The sequence below is a fragment of the Teleopsis dalmanni genome, chromosome 2 (assembly GCF_002237135.1).
Source record: "Teleopsis dalmanni isolate 2A chromosome 2, ASM223713v2, whole genome shotgun sequence".
Lineage (NCBI taxonomy): Eukaryota > Metazoa > Arthropoda > Insecta > Diptera > Diopsidae > Teleopsis > Teleopsis dalmanni.
The window spans coordinates 24,820,314-24,837,810 of NC_051847.1; the positions used below are offsets into that span (position 1 = coordinate 24,820,314).

Sequence of the window (17,497 nt, forward strand, 5' to 3'; positions counted from 1 at the left end):
TGTAAAACATGACTTGTACATAGTTTCATATACATATTTCTTATAGTTTTATTGTATACAATTTTAATATACGTATACATACCTATTTCATATATAAAAAATAGATAATTATATTAAAAATATATTGCGTTTATTTAGTTGAATTGACAGTACCGTACCGTACCTTCAATAATGGTACCTTTTATGTCGTTATGGGTACTAGTACGGGACTCTATTGCACCATACCCATTAATTTGTAGTTTTTGCTTTATTAAGTATACATATATACTATATGTATATGCAAAAGTTGTAGATTTCAAAATTGATTATTCTTTTAAAAATTGTTATTCTTTTCTCTACACATAATAGTAGATCCTCTGCTATGTTGTATATTGGAATTTTGTTATGTAGGAAAGGAATTTATGAACGAGAGTTTTATCTTTGATAATCCTCGAACGAGAGCTACACTTTTCATCTTGAAATGCTTTATAAAAGTTGCGTTTCCTTTAGGAATTCTAAACTTATATTTTATTCATTATTTGTTAAAATCACTATAGTATTTTAATACATAAAAAATAATTATTTAATTTCAGGGATATGTTATGGTTTATCACCGTTTAACTAATTCGCAACTTTAAATTTAGTCATTCTTAATTAATTATAATTATTTAGGTTAACGAGTCGCAACTGTTTATATGTACCAATAAATGAAATTACTTTTAATTCGAAACATAACATAAGCACAGACATATTAATTACTTTTCCAATAATATAAAAACAACGTAAGCAATAATAATTATGATATATTCTATAAACACATGTTGATGAGTGAATGAAGATCCAAGTTCATATAATCGTAATTATTTTATTATTTATTGGTGAAATGAATCATGTAAATATCTGTAGTAAATGAGTTCGAATTGTGTACGGTTTTAAACATCGACATCGACTAGTTAGTATACTATATATATATATATTCTCACACATGGATTACTAAGAAAATGTGTTATTATTTCCGTTCAATTATAATCAAATAAAACTGTTTCACTATATAAACTATATATATATAAATAGAAAAATATGGTTTTTAATGCAAAACTGCATTCCATATGGTCAACAGTTGCATATCGAATAAATAGCAAACAAACATAAGTTACACACACATTCTTCATAATTATTATAAAAAATATAACGCTATTCTTAAGATCTACTGTGCGCCATCTAGCATTTATCCAATTTTTAAGTTCACTTTCTTTCTAAAATAGTAAAATTTATTCTTATTCTTGAATCATTATGAATTCAAGATGCGAAAGAAAGTACAATACACCTTTCATACATGCAATCTGCTTCGTAATTTCTCTGCGTCTTCCAATTCTCAGTTTATTAGGTTAATAGCTTAATCTACAGTATCCAATTAGAGAATTTCTGTTAATATACTTTTTCTATTCTTCGTTATGCTTAAACAATTCTTATATCGGTTATAGGTTTCTATAAGTGATGTGAAATTTAATGACCTTGGTAGGTTGTCCCAGTGTAGGTATCTTTGTTCTTCTTTTTTTCCTAATAAGCATGGAGATATCTCTTTTTCGATACAAAAAAAAAAGAGTTCTGGGCGTGGAGACAAGAATGTGGTTTTTCTCCTTACTATTTTGTTGCCTTTTCGTTACCTTAAATTCTAATATATCCGGAAGTACATAGAATTTGAAATAGTTAGTTCATTTTAGTGGCGGCAGTTGTTTCTTGTCTGTTCAAGTAGTGCTCAAGCACCGTTTTGCTATCATATACCAGGTCTTGAAAATCTTAATATTAAAACCAAACTTCACTGTGGATAAATAAATTACTTCGTAAAGATCAACTTTTTGGATGTTGCCAGGGTCATTTGTTCATAGACTTACATAGTAGAAAGTATCGATCTTCGTACCAAAATGTTCAGTTATTTCTGTTTCCTTTTCTTCATTGCAGGTTCTGCATTTCTGGTTAAAAGAGATATCTAATTTTCGTAATGGGTGTCTATTAGTCAGCACTCCCACAAATTTCAAGCACTTCTATATTGGCTATATTTAGTAGAATTTTCGTTCTCGATAGATTATAGTTTGGTTATATTAGTTTCTAAATCTCGCGGCCCATAGTAGATTTCTATTTGCGAATTCTTATTAATAATTTATGTGTTCTTTAAAAAACGATTAATGAAAGTACTGAAAAAACTAATCTATAAAAACAGTAAACTGATTCAAACTATGAATATAATATGGCTGCATATTGTACCACTGTCTAACGTATGAAAGTATAAATATACCTCATATTAATAAATATGTAAAATAAATTATATGATGATTCTAAGAATTGCCGGATCTAGTTTCATTTACCACCCCCAAAGTAGTCCCTTCGGGGGGCAAGCAGATGCCTGTGACTTACAAAAACAATAACAACCAATTATATGAGCAATAACACTTTCCATAAATATGCCCAATATCACTGCAATTATTACAAGATAGGGTTTTAAAAGTGACAGGAGTCTAGAACAAATGCAGACATATAGAAAGAAGTGTCATATCAAACTACCAACAGTTTAAGAATCGAAACTGTTGTGTGATAACTCGAGTAGTGCTCGTTCATAATTTGAGTAGTTTGCGTTGCTGAGCAATACTGCTGGGTTTTATTTTTTTTGTAAATAGTTTACATCAAATAGGTGTTGGGTACCACAAAATTGATGACAAGTATACTCTATTGGTACTGAATCAAGTAATTACAGGTACGATTGTGATGTGTTGTAGTGGCATAAAGCTTAGAGCAAGACTTTCATCTATTAAACATTTGCAGAAACAAACTTCAAAATATAATAAGCCGATTTTTTTAAACATTTTTTCTTACCTTTACAGCACAATTTTTTTAAAAAAAGAATAATAAATTTTTTTTTTAAGCAATAGAAGCAATATTTATTTATGCATTTATGATTTACTATAATTTCATGTAAGCACATATAATTTCATAAACTTTAATAATATGAAAATGTTTATAATCACTTTATTTCATAATCTCTAAATCTCTAAACTTAACTGCTACTCATTTCAAAGAAATTCAGAAAGATCAAATCAGTTTCGTTTTTGGTTATCGATACAAAAAAAAAAATATATTCAAATAGATGAACAATATGAATATATATAAAATTAAATCACGCAAATTAGTTAATTTGTAAATTTTACAAATTCTTAAATTTTATCACAACATAAATATGAATGTTCCTTTAATGTTAATAAAAAAAATTAAATAATTCTTAAAAATTAAAGCGTACAACAAAACTAAGTTTTCATTTTAAATTAAGTTTTCAACAAAAAGTAATCACAAAAAATATTTCAACTTATTGTATAAGAAAAGAAATGCGAATCTAAACTGCTACTATAGTGCTATTCACGATCCCGAGTAACGAGCCTTGTAATCGAGTAACAACGTAGCAGTGTAAAGTGGCAACAACAAAATAGATTTTGTGTAAAAATATATTGTTGTTGCCGCTTTAGAGTCTGATCCTGTTAATTGATTACTGTGCTCACGATTTCTCGAGGATAGTGATTACCCGTTATATATTTTTTTTGTTTAAAATAATATTTTTCGTGTGGTTCTATTAAGTAAAATGTCCTTTCGTATTTAATTATTTCATTTCTATGCTTAATGTAAAAGATTATAATTTGCTTTATCAGAATTACTGAACTAAGCTTAATAAGTGGAATTGATAGTAGCTATGGTTATAGTCTTCCTTTTATTTAATAGTGTATGTTATAAACAAAAAAAAAATATTTAAAAGGACTTTATATAATATAAATGCATAATACAATATATTATTCTATTATTTTAATTTTAAGCAAAATGTGTACATTAATAAATTTGAATGTATCAAGTTTGTTATAAAATATATTTGTAACAAATTTCAGTAAAAGTCATAAATGACTATTTAAAACGTATATAGAAAAATGCGAGTACATTTAAAATGTTCTTCTTGATTATTGATGTACCAAATGCAGCTTAGTTTATGGAAATATTTTGAATGCGCTCTACTAAATCATACTGTTTTGGTTGATATTACAATTTTCTTTTGCTTTAAAACTCAACACTTCTATATAATGAACCACACTATAATTGAATATTATTAAACATAAATATATTTGTTACCTTTACAAATTAATCAGAAATTAATATATCTATTTTAACTCAGGAATGATACTTAACGTTTTTGCGTAAGAAGTCACAGGAGCTTGAGTTTTAGAGAAATCGTTTAAACTGTTATTAGATACCGGTAGATTAGCGGTTGTAGTGTTTGTTAATGTAGTATTTGATTTATTAAATTCTTCTAAATCTATATCCAGTTCTGGTATCGGATCACGCCAATAATTAAAGTTAGAAAATTCAACTGACCCTTCATCGGGTTTATTTGGTGGAAAGAATTGATCCACAATATAAGTCATACTGCTATATCTGTAAATAAAAAATTTATAAGACATTAAATAGAATAAATTTAAAATAATATCTTTAATAAAAAATCTATTGAAAAGCTGATTCAAATTTATTTAAATGTATTCATAATATAGAATATGATTATTAATAAATATTTATAATTTAAAATTTTAATAAATAAATAACTATTAATGCATTTCTAAATGTAAAATAATTCAAATTTATACAAAAGACAGATTATATCTTTTTAAATATAATAATTTATAAATATTTCGAATTTTAAATGTTAATAGTAATATAAATAATAATATTTACTATAACAAAAAATACATAAACTATTGTTGTTAATAGATATTTGTTTTTAATAGTTTATTAAAAACAATAGTTTGTATTCTAATTAACTAATAATCACGTGGTTTAGTTATAAGATAATTTTAATAACAAAAATAAAAAATATTTATATAAAACAAATTACAGAAGTAATCCTAATAATTAAGAATACTGAATCATGATTCTGTATATATAATTTAAAATAATGTTATAAGTAAAGAATTTCTTTACAAATTTTTAAAAAAACAATTATAACAGTACATTCAAAAAAAGCAAATTTATAAAATTTCAGTATTATTAATATTAATAAATACATAAATATTATCACTAAAGTAAATAAGCCTATCATTTCTAGATAAATAACCTAGTATTCTCTAATAAACAAATTTGTTTCACCTATCTTAACACTACAATTATTCAAGTATAAATTTGTTCTTCATGATATGTATTATTAAAAAAACATATAAATATTATTTTGGCATCAATTCTTTTAACTCTTAAATCTTCAAATAAATAGTTTCTTAAACTTAATCAATGATGTATGAAGAATATAGATAATACAGACTTAGACTACTAGCGGGATAAATCAGTGTGATATGGTATACATTTTGCTTCATAAGCTAAGAAGAACACAGATTTCTAAAAATACAAGTGCATTAATTAAAAAAATTATTTTTTAATATTAATATTGTTTTTTCAATAGAATACTGCTATAGGCCAAAAAATATTTAAGTGGTTTCTAAGAAATATAGTAATGAAGGTATTCATTATACATAAGTTTATCATATATCATAAGTTTAAAATTAAATTTGTTTAATTTTGTACATTAACATCTGTTTAATATATAGACATGGTCATAAATTATAAATAAAAATGTATTTAATAGTTTTATTGGAACTCGTTAATTCAATTTACCTTTATATAAAACTTACTTGGAGTTTTTACAGATAAATAGATTGAAATAATTTAATAAAAGAAAAATTGTAATTCTAATTTTATAACAACTAAATTAATTTAGATAACAAAAATAATTGCAACCAGTTTTGTCACAAAATCCAATGCTAGAGGTTGAGGCAAAAATGTTATAAAACTCAGTAGAAAGTATAACATTTTAAAAAGAATTGAAATCACATATATCACAAAATCTAACTTTACAGTTAAGATATTAAGGTGAGAACGTTATCAAACATACACCTTTACGTGGGATAATATATTTATAAGTCATAGTATACATAATATACTAGTTTTTTTTAGTACTGGTTATTTGAGAATCAATATAACTTAAACTTATAAACGAAACCTATTATAATCAAAACTAATTACAATATTTATATTATTTAATTCGTTAACGAATTATATATCAAATAACATTAAAGCCCTTTTCAAATCAAAGATAAATATTGTGCCATCAATTGGAATTCTCGATCGTTGATAATTTTTTTTAGCTGTAATGAAGACTAAACTAAAAACCTGTATATAATAGAACATTATTAAAAAAATTGTATATTTACTTGCAAGAAAAAAAGATTCTATTATAGAAAAAATATTATCTAATTGTGTATAATAAGTTGCAGAAGTATTTATTTATATATATCAAAATAATTTAACAAAATTTATATCATCATAAAAATATAATATTATAGTCAGCATTAAAATATATATTTATTGTAAAATCTAAAACGTAAAGCTTGAAGTTATAACCTGAAGTTATTGCGTCCTTACATCTATTAAAAAATGTATTCCTATAATATGTTTATGTAGGTGATACGCCATTTATATATTATATTATACCACATATAATATATATGTATATAGTAATAAAACAAGCAATCAAAACAAAGCAATAAAGTTTTAATTTTATTTCTTAAATAAAACAATAAAAATTATATTATAAAACTAATATTTTTAATAATAAAAAAATATGATACGAAAATATAATATATATGATTTACACATCATATAACTGATTTAATATAAGTTATAGTAAATATAATTTAAATTGAAGTCACTACAAATTCATGTGAATTCAATATTCTTTAATACATTCATATTGAACATTAGCTACTATTAGCTACAAAATTCTCAATATAATAAATATTTATATAGCTCAACATTAGTAATTGTAATTAATTGATTAATTTCCCTATCTTAAAATAAATTTGTGTATTACTAAAAAATTATCACTTTTTTCTTCAGGTATATTTTGTATCTGTCTATAAAATTTACTTTATATACTCATATATCCCATACAATTTGAAAATATATAATTAATATGAGTATAATTAAATTAACTTAAAATTAACATAACAACTTATCTAAACTGCAAACAACAATATCACAATTAATTTCTTTTAACAAAACATGTTTTTGTTCCAAGATCTTATTAACTTGTATAAATTAAGTTTTCTAAATAATACCTATCAAACATTTAATTTTAAATGACTAAAATCATCTACTTTTCTTTTTTTTACATCTAAATTGATTGTTGGTAAAAGTATCTTTGCATTCTCATACATTTCAATGTCATCATCAACATATTCATCATTGGGCTCAATATCAATACCATCATCTATACCATCGGATTCATCATTGTCAGATTCACTAAATTGTAGCTCATCTTCCTCTTCTTCGTCATCAAAAATATCAGTTTTATACTCATAATCATCATCAGCAGTGTTTATTGCTGGAAAATATTCATCAACTTCTAAGGACTGATTGATGTAACCACTACAATGTAATTTACAAAAGAGTGGGAATGGAAATATAGAAATTATACAACTTCTTTCAATTGCTTTTAATCATAATAAAGTACTGTGCATTTGATGTAAGTAATTCTGTGATTGTTTAGGAAAGCGTCACAAACAGGCAATATGTAGAAGTACACAATAGTATCACTTTCACATATTCAAGCTTAATAAGTATTATGAATGAACTGATCTCGGTTAATATATACTAATAGATGAGTTTAGAGTTTAATACTTAGAATTTCTTGCCAATTTTAATGGTCTTTACGATGATATTAAATAATGATAATTAATATATTAACTTGATTCCAGAAAAAGAAACTATACATATATATATATATAAATACTTAATAAATGAACCTATGTTAGCACTTTGACTAATATTCAAGTAAATTATTATAAAATTTTAGATTACTGTAGATATTTTTTTTACAATGAAGGCTTCAACCATTTAGAAATGCAGTGAAATAATTTAAATAAAATTAAATTATTTTAATATTTTACTTACGATGATTGGAATGTTTGTGTCAACTCGTGCTTGAGCTCTCCTTTGGCATTTATTGTGAAAATACGCATAATTGGTATGCCAACTGCTCGATACGCCCAGACATCCTAAAAATCAATATTTATTTTGTAAATTTAAAAAATTTTTTTAAATTAATCTAAAACTAACATTAATACGATTTCCATAGCCAGCATAGAATGGATCCTTATCAGGAAATAAATCTCGTATATCAGAGAGGCAAGCAATTTTAAATTGTTCCGGTTTGCGTTCGATAACTTCACGATGAAATGCAGATATTAATGATGTTGGATTAAGTAACAACGGGCCGTCAGGCAGTTTTGTATCGCCTTGGCGTATTGATCGTAAATATTCACGTGTAGCACGTGATTGCCCTATTGCACGAGCGGACAGGTACAGTAATTTGTAACCATTTTGCTCGATTTTTGAAAACAATTGTGCAACACCCATTTGTGCCCAATCTTTTCCAACCATTGGAAGAATATGTCCCAAGACATCAGATTTAGTTATCGTACCATCGATATCCGATATAACAACTTTATCATTATATTTCCAACGGAAAAGATAACACTTACAGCGTGTTGTACCTTGATAAGCTGTAGTAACGCTGAATTCAACTTCATTCATGCCTTCCTTTAAATTCAATTTTTTCTAATAATTAAGAAAAAAGGAAAGTTAAATAAATATTGCAATTATATACAAGACACTGCTTACTATAATATCAGAACTTAAGCGCAAACTCTTTTTGTAACGCTCATTTTTGATATTTTGGCTTGATTCACTTTTAGCAGATATTTGAGATAATTCCTCAAAATTTTCAACTAATGCCGATGTATTCTCTGCATTTAAAGTTGAGTCCGTTTTACTTAATGTATTATCGCTCACATCTGGGGAATTAGGTCGAGTTGTTTGAGTTCCAACAGCAGTTTGATCTGCATCTAAAAACATTAAGTGTATATGTGTAAATGATTATTTTTTTAACTAAATAATTGACGTTACCTTTTTCATCTATTTTATCAGCGCTCTTTATAATTGTATTAGCTTGTGCGCCTGTTTGAGGTCTCCTCCAATACCACCAGGAACGCTTAGACTGACCTACTGCATCAATTGCAATAGTCTCATCTCCTTTATTATTGTCAGCACAAGCAGCAACTGCTGCTTCGGCATCTTGTTTAGCGTTTGTCATGAGTTGCTCCACAACATCCTTTATATAAATATTTTATTTAAATTAATTTCTTATAGAAGCATATTTAAGCGTGCATTATTAGTATTGCAAATTGGATGGCTTAGTTTACAATGTAAAGTTCAATGTACAGAACGGCACATTGGTGTTATTTATAATCGAACTTACTTCTGCTAAGGGTTTCTGGAATGTTATTATAGTCATAACAATTGGACATGCAGCAGCCCAGCTGAAGTATTTACCGTTAAGACGCACAATTAAATTCGGTGACGAAAACAAGCTAGGATTTTCACAAACCTATTAATAGGGGTTATTTTTAGTTGTGTTAATATGTTGGATATATTGTTTAAAATAGTATACAGTAATAATATGTATTGTAATTATGTATATGAACTCAACTAATTTTTGTTGTAAATACTAAATATTTAATTTTTTATTAAAAGTAAAAAATGTAAGTATTTATAGTGACTCAAATAAGATATATATCGATTGAATATAAACAGATGTACTTCCATTTGTGAATAATTTTTTTTTTGACATTAGTATCAACATCGATTTTGCAGGAAAATTTGACATAAGTCTTATGTAAAGTCATATAAAAAAATGTTCCAAAAAATTTGGACACTGCAGAAAATTTTTTTTATATGGAAATTTATGCCAATTTTTTAGATAAAGCTTTAGGTAAAGTGTCTAATTATGTTTATTTAAGATTTAGTGTTCCGTATTCTAACAATTAACATTTCAAAATCAAAATTTGTATTTAAAATGTGCTAAAACGAATGCAATTGTGCATGTGCAGTAACAAAAATTAGTGCAAAACAACAAAACCTTTAAGTTTATACATAACTCACATTATATACATGCAATTCTGAACATAAGATAAAATTTTATTTCAAATACTTACATCACTGTACTTGACCATGTGTCTATCAAATTCTTCGTCCGTCGGATTTCCTTTTTCCGAAAAACCACAAAGTGACATCGCAACAAAATCAAGATACCTAAATGAATGATATATTTTCTATTAAATCACATACAATACTATAACTCATATATATATAAATTACTTATTCTCTTGCAATTTTCCATCATCATAATCCGAATCTACACTTTTTTGACCTTCCATAGAGCTCGGTGAGTGCGGAAGACTAGTACCATTGCCACTTTCACGATCATCCTCAGCAAGTGGTACTGGTAATGTAGTTGGAGCTACTTCTTTTGTTATAGTTGCATTAGGAAAATACATTGCTACCATTTCGGGGTCCATGGTATCGGTATCTAGATCAGATAAATAAACTCCTCCATCGGTACCCTGCTTACGCATTTTATTATGTTTTTTCATAAAATTAAACATGCTACTGAGCATTGACTTGTGTTGTGCAACTGAGTCACCATTGCCTTCTTTAGTGTTACTTTTTTCTGGTGTTGGTAATTCACCCCATTTCCATGAAGGTGTATTTGAAACTAATTGCTCTTCAGCCTTCTCATGCGAAAGAGTAATCTCTAATTCACTATCACTTTGTATTGGTGTGGATGGGCGACCAGCGCCGCGGCTCGCACCCCCAACTCCATTGCCACTGGGAGAAGTAACTTCCGTATCACTAAAGAAATGAATATCTAAATCTATCATTCTAGTGTTAGTAGTTATTGGTGTTGTTTGGTAAGTATCTGCTAAGATACTATCTTCTCCAGTAGTTGCGGTAATAAGTGGAGCAGAAGGTTGATCGCCAGATTTTGTTGTAGACTCATCATTGGATGAATTTGTGTTATTTGAAATCGATAAAGACATAGTTTCACTTTCATCGACACTCTGTACATTGACTGACACACCATCTTGTGGTGTATTACTGCCAATAGAGCTACTTGATGAAGATTTTCGCTGTGCGTTTTTCTTTTTCATTTGTGACTTCTTGCGACGTTTCTTCTTGCTTTTGGACTCTTCTTTAATACTGTTATTATTAGAAGGTTGTTCCCCTGTGTTACCACTTACTATGATGTTATTTACTGAAGTATTATTTATTGTACTTATATCTTGTGTGTTCTTTTCAATATTTGTATCTTTGGTATTTTCTGTTAAAACTACATCTCTATCTAATAATAAGTTCTGTGTTGTAGTTTCCTGTGGCTTTTGTTCACTCTGTGTGCTATTGATCCAATCTTTTTCTTTATCTACGGTGTCAAATTGAAAAATTTCTTCATGTTCAGCCCATTCTTGACGTAACTTTTGAGTTGTGTATTCCTTAAGCTGAAAGCTCAAATTTCGACGTTCCAATGCGTTATCAGTGTGTCTATTTTTTAATAGAGATCATAAAGAATTATTGTTAGATATTATTTTTATTATTTTGTACTTTAAAAGCTGAATTAACTACCTTCTATGACTAAAATCTGAAACTTGATTTTCAAACTTTGGAGCATCTTGATCTTGAGCGACATCTTTTGTCAAATCTATGGAATTTCTTCTAGGTATAGGTAATGGTAATGGCAGCTGTATGTCATCGCTAGCATTTCTACAAGTATGAAAGAATGAATTAAAAAATTATTACAAAATTGAAAATATCAAAACTAAAATATTGATTATTATTATTATTATAATTATATGTAATTATATATTATAATTATTATATATATATAGTATGTAGCACAATTTGAATTAAATAGGTTTATAAATGATAATATGATATACATGATCATATGCCAATTAAAGATTTGTGAAATCACTACTGTAGTCTTTACAAATTTGTAATACACTTTATTACACATCTCAACAATATACTTTATCATACCTCAACTACAGGTCTGTGTAATTATACTGCTGACTTTTTTAGAACTATTTTATATATGTATTATCGTATATGAAAATAATAACAATTTATATAAAGCAATTTTAATTGTAGTTATATAAATAGCGGTAAGCTTAAAATTGAAATTTAAGTTAATTTTTATTTAATTATCATACTTACTTTATTCTATCATTAGGATCAATTTCTATTTCATGATCAAATTTGTTAGGCATATAGCTTGTTGGAATGGGGGAAGTAGCCAGATTATCTGGCAACTCTTCTACGTCATCTTCTGGACATTCCTCAACGAAAAATGCTTCGCCAGTTTCTCCCAATTTCATATGAATATCAACTGGTTCACCATTTATTTCTATATCAACCTAGAATGTCGAAAATAAGTTATTAATACATTTAAACAAAAAATATAAGTTGGCAGCTCAATTTTTTAAAAGAAAGCTAGACATATGTGTACGTATGTAATATATTAAAGCTCATAAGATATAAGAATTGATAATAACCGAAAGTAGGTATCAGGTTTTTCTTTTACTAATATTTTATCATTTTTAATTTTTTAAATATTTAATCATTTGCTATACTACGTTAATAAAAATTTTAAATAAATATATACAAATCCTTTGAATAATAAGATATGTACTGTTGAATAATTGAGCTATGTACATATATATTACTGACAATTAATCATACCATTATTCAAATTTTAATAATAAAACAATAAAATAATTTTACTTTAATATACTTACGACTTTTTCACGGGAACGTAAAACACCCAATTTTCCAAATCTTACATGAAAGGGTGAACATTGGAACTCTCCATCGGGTTGTTCCACACATATTACGTCTATTGCACCAGTAAGTGTAGCACCATTAATTTCACTATAGAATTCTCTAAAATTGCTAAACACTTTAACCAAACTGTTCATTTTGTGTTTCTTAATTTGAAAAATTCGTTGTCAAAAATGTAGACTGATTGATAATACCTAGATGTAGGTATTATATGTATATATCAATGGCTAATCTAGTGTATAGAATCCAATTGCTTATCGATGTTTCTTTTATATATGCTTTAGAATCATATCTAAATTTATAGTTGATTTATCTGAAAGATAAAAATGGTTTCATATTAGATATATAATTTATAAGTCTATAATTCACGTTAACCATAGGTCAATTACTAAATAAATTGACTATATGGTTTATTATTATACATATTACTAGTATATGTACTCATAATATATTTTACAATTGCTTGTTGATTAGATTATTAGTTTTTAGTTAGACTAATTATTACCATGGAATTTTTGTATATTTTTTTACCATTTATGTAGCGCTTTTTTTTCTTAATTCTCAATTTTGAAATTTTTAAAAAAAAAAAAATTTATATAAAAAGATTTTCGCAAAAATTAGATATTACAAACACAACAATAGTCTCTTTTAAAAAATTAATAATTAATATCGTAATTATGACTAACACAAATACCAAAAAAATTCTAAAGATTTAATGTTGTTAGTCTGTAGAATTCGTACTTTGAACTGCAATAATTAAACAAAAATTATATAAAGATTTATAGGCGAATTTTTTGAAAAAAATGTTTATGAGGCAAAAAGTCAAAGAAATTATAGAATTTGTACTTGTGTGCGGCCAAGGTAAGCGTTCTAAAAATGGATGAATGCCCAAATGTTTCACCGAAATGCAAAAATCTTGAAAAAGTTTCGGAAAATTTTTAAGAATATTATTTTTTCCTTTTTTGACGGTGCGCAATATTGCTATATAAATATGTATTTGGATTATTTACACTAATAACTAGAGGTCGTTGAGATGAAAAAAAACTATTGTATATTTCAAATATAAATTAAAATAGCTTTTTCTTCACTTTTTTTTATTTACTTTAATATTTTCAAGAGGAAAAATACAGAAAATTTGGCAAAGTAACTGAATTAATCATGTGAGGAAATTTATTGCTATGTTTATGTTATTAAAATTGAATGAACAAAAAAATTACAAAATATATTTTTAAAAATATTTTTTTTGTAAGTTGTCAAAAATTAAAAAAAATATTCTACATCGGAAGTATATTTCATTCAAAATGTCGAAAAAAATGAAAATATGAGTCATTGAGTATTTTTTCAAACTATATGACAGATAAATTGGTTCAAGTAGATCCCAATTTTTTTGCTATCACCTTCCTAAACTTATCCATCTCTATAATGAATGTATTATTACAATAAAAGAACACTCGTGGTTTTTCTTATAAGATTTTTATAATATAATCATTTTTAGATTTTTTAAAATATACTATGTAGTCATATATAGACATACTTTATATGACTAGTACATAGTCATACTAATATGACTAATTAATATATTAAGTAGTATGCCTAATTTAGATTCCAATTTCTTGCGATTGGCATCTTACACTTTCTCGGATCTGTAACATATATACTATTATAACTAATCATTATCTTTAATCTTTCTAACATGTATTTAATATTTGATGTATATTTAAATCGCTTCAGATATACATTTGTATAAAAGATTAATATATAGGACAGTTTATCTAAATGATTTTCTAATTTTCTACGAACGCCAACCGAATTTTTCCACACCCATAGGGAATATTTTATCATAATTAAATATTATACTTAGTCTTTCTAACAACTTTTCGAACAGTAATAAAGAAACAACAACACAAATTTGATTACTTTATTGAAATTCGGCTGACCATATAACACTGTTTGAGTATTGTCAAGTATTTAGCATTAGTGATGTTAGGAAATATTTGACTTTGAAATCAATTAGTTTATAGTCTGTATATAATTTGTTGGACTGCAAATCAATTATTCAAATTTGAAAATTATTTTATTCCTTCCAAGTGTTTGAAACCAGAAATCGTTACAGTTGGAAAAAGTTCGTTATGTCTCAATGTTCTTTTAAGAACACAATGGAATGAAGAAAATGTATTTGATATTACGAGGTTTACAATATGGTAAAAGAATAATTCATATTATAACAATAATAACTCTAAATATAGATAACAACACTTTTGATTTGAAGATACAATTGAAAAAATCCCAAAAGGGAAGCCACTGCAGGTGTCATCCTTGACGTCAATACGAAAATAGGAAAACTCATGCAAGTACATGTGGCAACGACTAATGTTTTTAACAGTTGCTAGGAAATATTTATTTATACTTTTTTTAACTTTTGCCAATTTTGTATATATTGTATGCAATTGTATAAACGTAAACGAGCATGAATAGAAAATTTGAAGTGAAAAACTTTTGCTGCTGTTGCAGAAACCCTAAAAGTGCCATAGAAAAATAATTTACCAGAATGTACATGAGCTAAACATATTATACAATTACCGAATACACAGGAAATTTGTTCATTTTCAATTATTTTCTTAATTTGTATATAATGAATAAATAGCTGAAAGCTATTCAGTATGACCATAACAAATGATTATTTAAATCTATTAAATTTATTATAAAAAATCATTAGTAACGGTTAGGTTTTATTTTATATTTTTACAAATAATCGCTAATAGGAAGTTACTGTACTGTACAATGAAGATACAGATGTATATATGTTATTGTATTTTAACCCCTTTTATAAAAATATGTGTTTAAAAAGAAAAATTGCTCAATAACAAAATTTGACTTTTAAAAGTTTTTTATATGGAAATAAGATATGATTTTGTAGTTTAACTTGGGTTAAATCGACAATCCTAAGGATTCACGTAGGCCTACTGACCTATTAAAATAATAGGTATAAGAATTCAGATGTTTAAAAATAGTCTTTAGAAGAAGGTCCTGAAGGTGGCCAAGATCATCCAAGGTAGGCCCTTATTATTCAATCATCGCCACACAGAATAATAACAAAGCAGATATGAGAGAATTTTATTGTTGTCCCAAAAAACAGCAACAGGATTAATTAAACCGGGGATTTTATCTTCTAGGATAGTTTCCTAAACAACTGTGAACCATTAACAATCCTACGACAAGTCTGTTACGGGACATCTCAACGAGATCGATGTATTGTTTCTTAATTTATTTTATACATCAAAAAATAAATAAAGTACTTAATAAATATTAATTAATACTTTGATTTTTTACCTATTTGTTAGTAGTAATATTTTCACTTAAACTGCGACTATGGCTTTGTTACAATTGTTTTGCACATAACTGTAAGTTACTGCCTTTATTTAATTTATTAACAAACAATAGTACTCGTCTCCTAGCGATATCAATCAAACAATAAGAGTTGATAAATCATTTATAGCTTTTCCAACGGTGATCCTAAGGGTTCATTTAGACTTATTAGCTAATTGTCTTACAGTACAAAAATCTGAGGATTTAAAATCATCTAGATTCCTTAAAAAAGCTACTATACCTTTTGATCAAAAAAGAATGAGAGGCCTATTTTTGAATTCCCGCGGTTATCCAATCGGTAATTTTTTTTTATTTTCACGCTGGCAATACTATTATACACATTCTGTCAAAGTTTAACGCATATCGTACAATTAGTTTTTGTTGGGCGTCTATACAAAAAGTCGAAAAATTTTCGTGTGGCGACTTTTACCTTATGACTTCTATGGTCTCAAAACGCGTTCCTCGCAATGGCAATTTGAGTCGGTGGAAGAGGAAAAAGAAAGTAAACATGCAAGGTAAAGATTCTGCTTGCATTTAATATGGTCACTGTTCTCTCCAAGTTGACACACAGCCTTCACTTGGCCCCCTCTGGATAGTTCATTCATCCGTGCGTAGTGAACTAATGTGTGCACCGAAATCCTTTTCATAGATATATGAGGTTATGTGTCGGGCTTGGAACCCATCATTTAAAAACACCTTTCTACGAAAAGAAAGAGGTAGCCTCGCATCAGGAAACGATTTATTGATGAAGACAATCGCAAACGTTATAAGAAATACGATTTAAAAATATTGAACTTATATAGTCAATCAATATTTTTGTAGTAAAATTTATTTTATTGATAATAAGTTTTTAATGTTCATAAAATATTGTAGCAAATTGTTTGTTTTTCATTATTTTTGGGAAATTTATTTGGAAAATATCTTTAAAAATATTAAGTACTGTTATCAGTTGTTTTTCCAACTATAAACATTTCAAATATTTTAAGTTAAAACTATTTTATCAGTATATTACTATAATAAATAAGTACTACTGTATTGGTATTAGGTACGAAAATATTTTTTTTTGTTTTTGTTTTTACTGTTATCTATAAGCTTTGAAACAAAAACCGCGGTTATAAATTTTTTGCTTAACAATAAAACCGTCGATCATGCCATATTATCGCGTGATAAAAACACGTCACTTTGGTATGCTCCAAAAAAAAAGTTCAATGTGAAATGATGGAATATAAGTTTATCTGCAAAAATTTTTTTTTGCTTAAAATCGATATTCAAAAGTAATTATTAATTGTTAATAAAATAGCAAAGCTACCACTTTTATATAAGTGACAAAGTACAATTTCTA

General features: G+C 26.6%; 1 protein-coding gene across 5 annotated transcripts; it reads right to left on the reverse strand.

Annotated features, from left to right (window-relative positions):
• Positions 1-3,882: 3,882 nt before the first annotated feature.
• Positions 3,883-13,102, reverse strand: LOC119685833 (phosphatidate phosphatase LPIN1). Of its 5 annotated transcripts, none has more exons than XM_038100222.1 (12): positions 12,747-13,102; positions 12,166-12,365; positions 11,575-11,712; positions 10,273-11,493; positions 10,110-10,206; positions 9,374-9,502; positions 9,022-9,226; positions 8,737-8,960; positions 8,173-8,673; positions 8,008-8,111; positions 4,144-4,446; positions 3,884-4,087 (listed from the first exon to the last, which is right to left on the reverse strand). In XM_038100222.1, the coding sequence occupies exons 1-11, from the start codon at positions 12,924-12,926 to the stop codon at positions 4,173-4,175; spliced, it is 3,273 nt and encodes a 1,090-aa protein (XP_037956150.1). In that variant the 5' UTR covers positions 12,927-13,102; the 3' UTR covers positions 3,884-4,087; positions 4,144-4,172. The 5 variants fall into 5 exon arrangements, with proteins under 5 accessions (XP_037956153.1, XP_037956150.1, XP_037956148.1 ...); XM_038100220.1 differs by having other exon boundaries at positions 3,885-4,104; positions 4,201-4,446; XM_038100225.1 differs by lacking the exon at positions 9,374-9,502 and having other exon boundaries at positions 3,883-4,104; positions 4,201-4,446.
• Between the last annotated feature and the right edge of the window lie 4,395 nt (positions 13,103-17,497).

Coding starts and splice junctions, on each gene's coding strand:
- LOC119685833 (XM_038100220.1), bottom strand. CDS start 12,926: ATGAACAGTTTGGTTAAAGTGTTTAGCAATTTTAGAGAATTCTATAGT. Junction 8,961..9,021: donor TGATAAAATAGATGAAAAAG/GTAACGTCAATT, acceptor TAATGTTTTTAG/ATGCAGATCAAACTGCTGTT. Junction 4,105..4,200: donor GTGACTTCTTACGCAAAAAC/GTTAAGTATCAT, acceptor ATTCAATTATAG/TGTGGTTCATTATATAGAAG.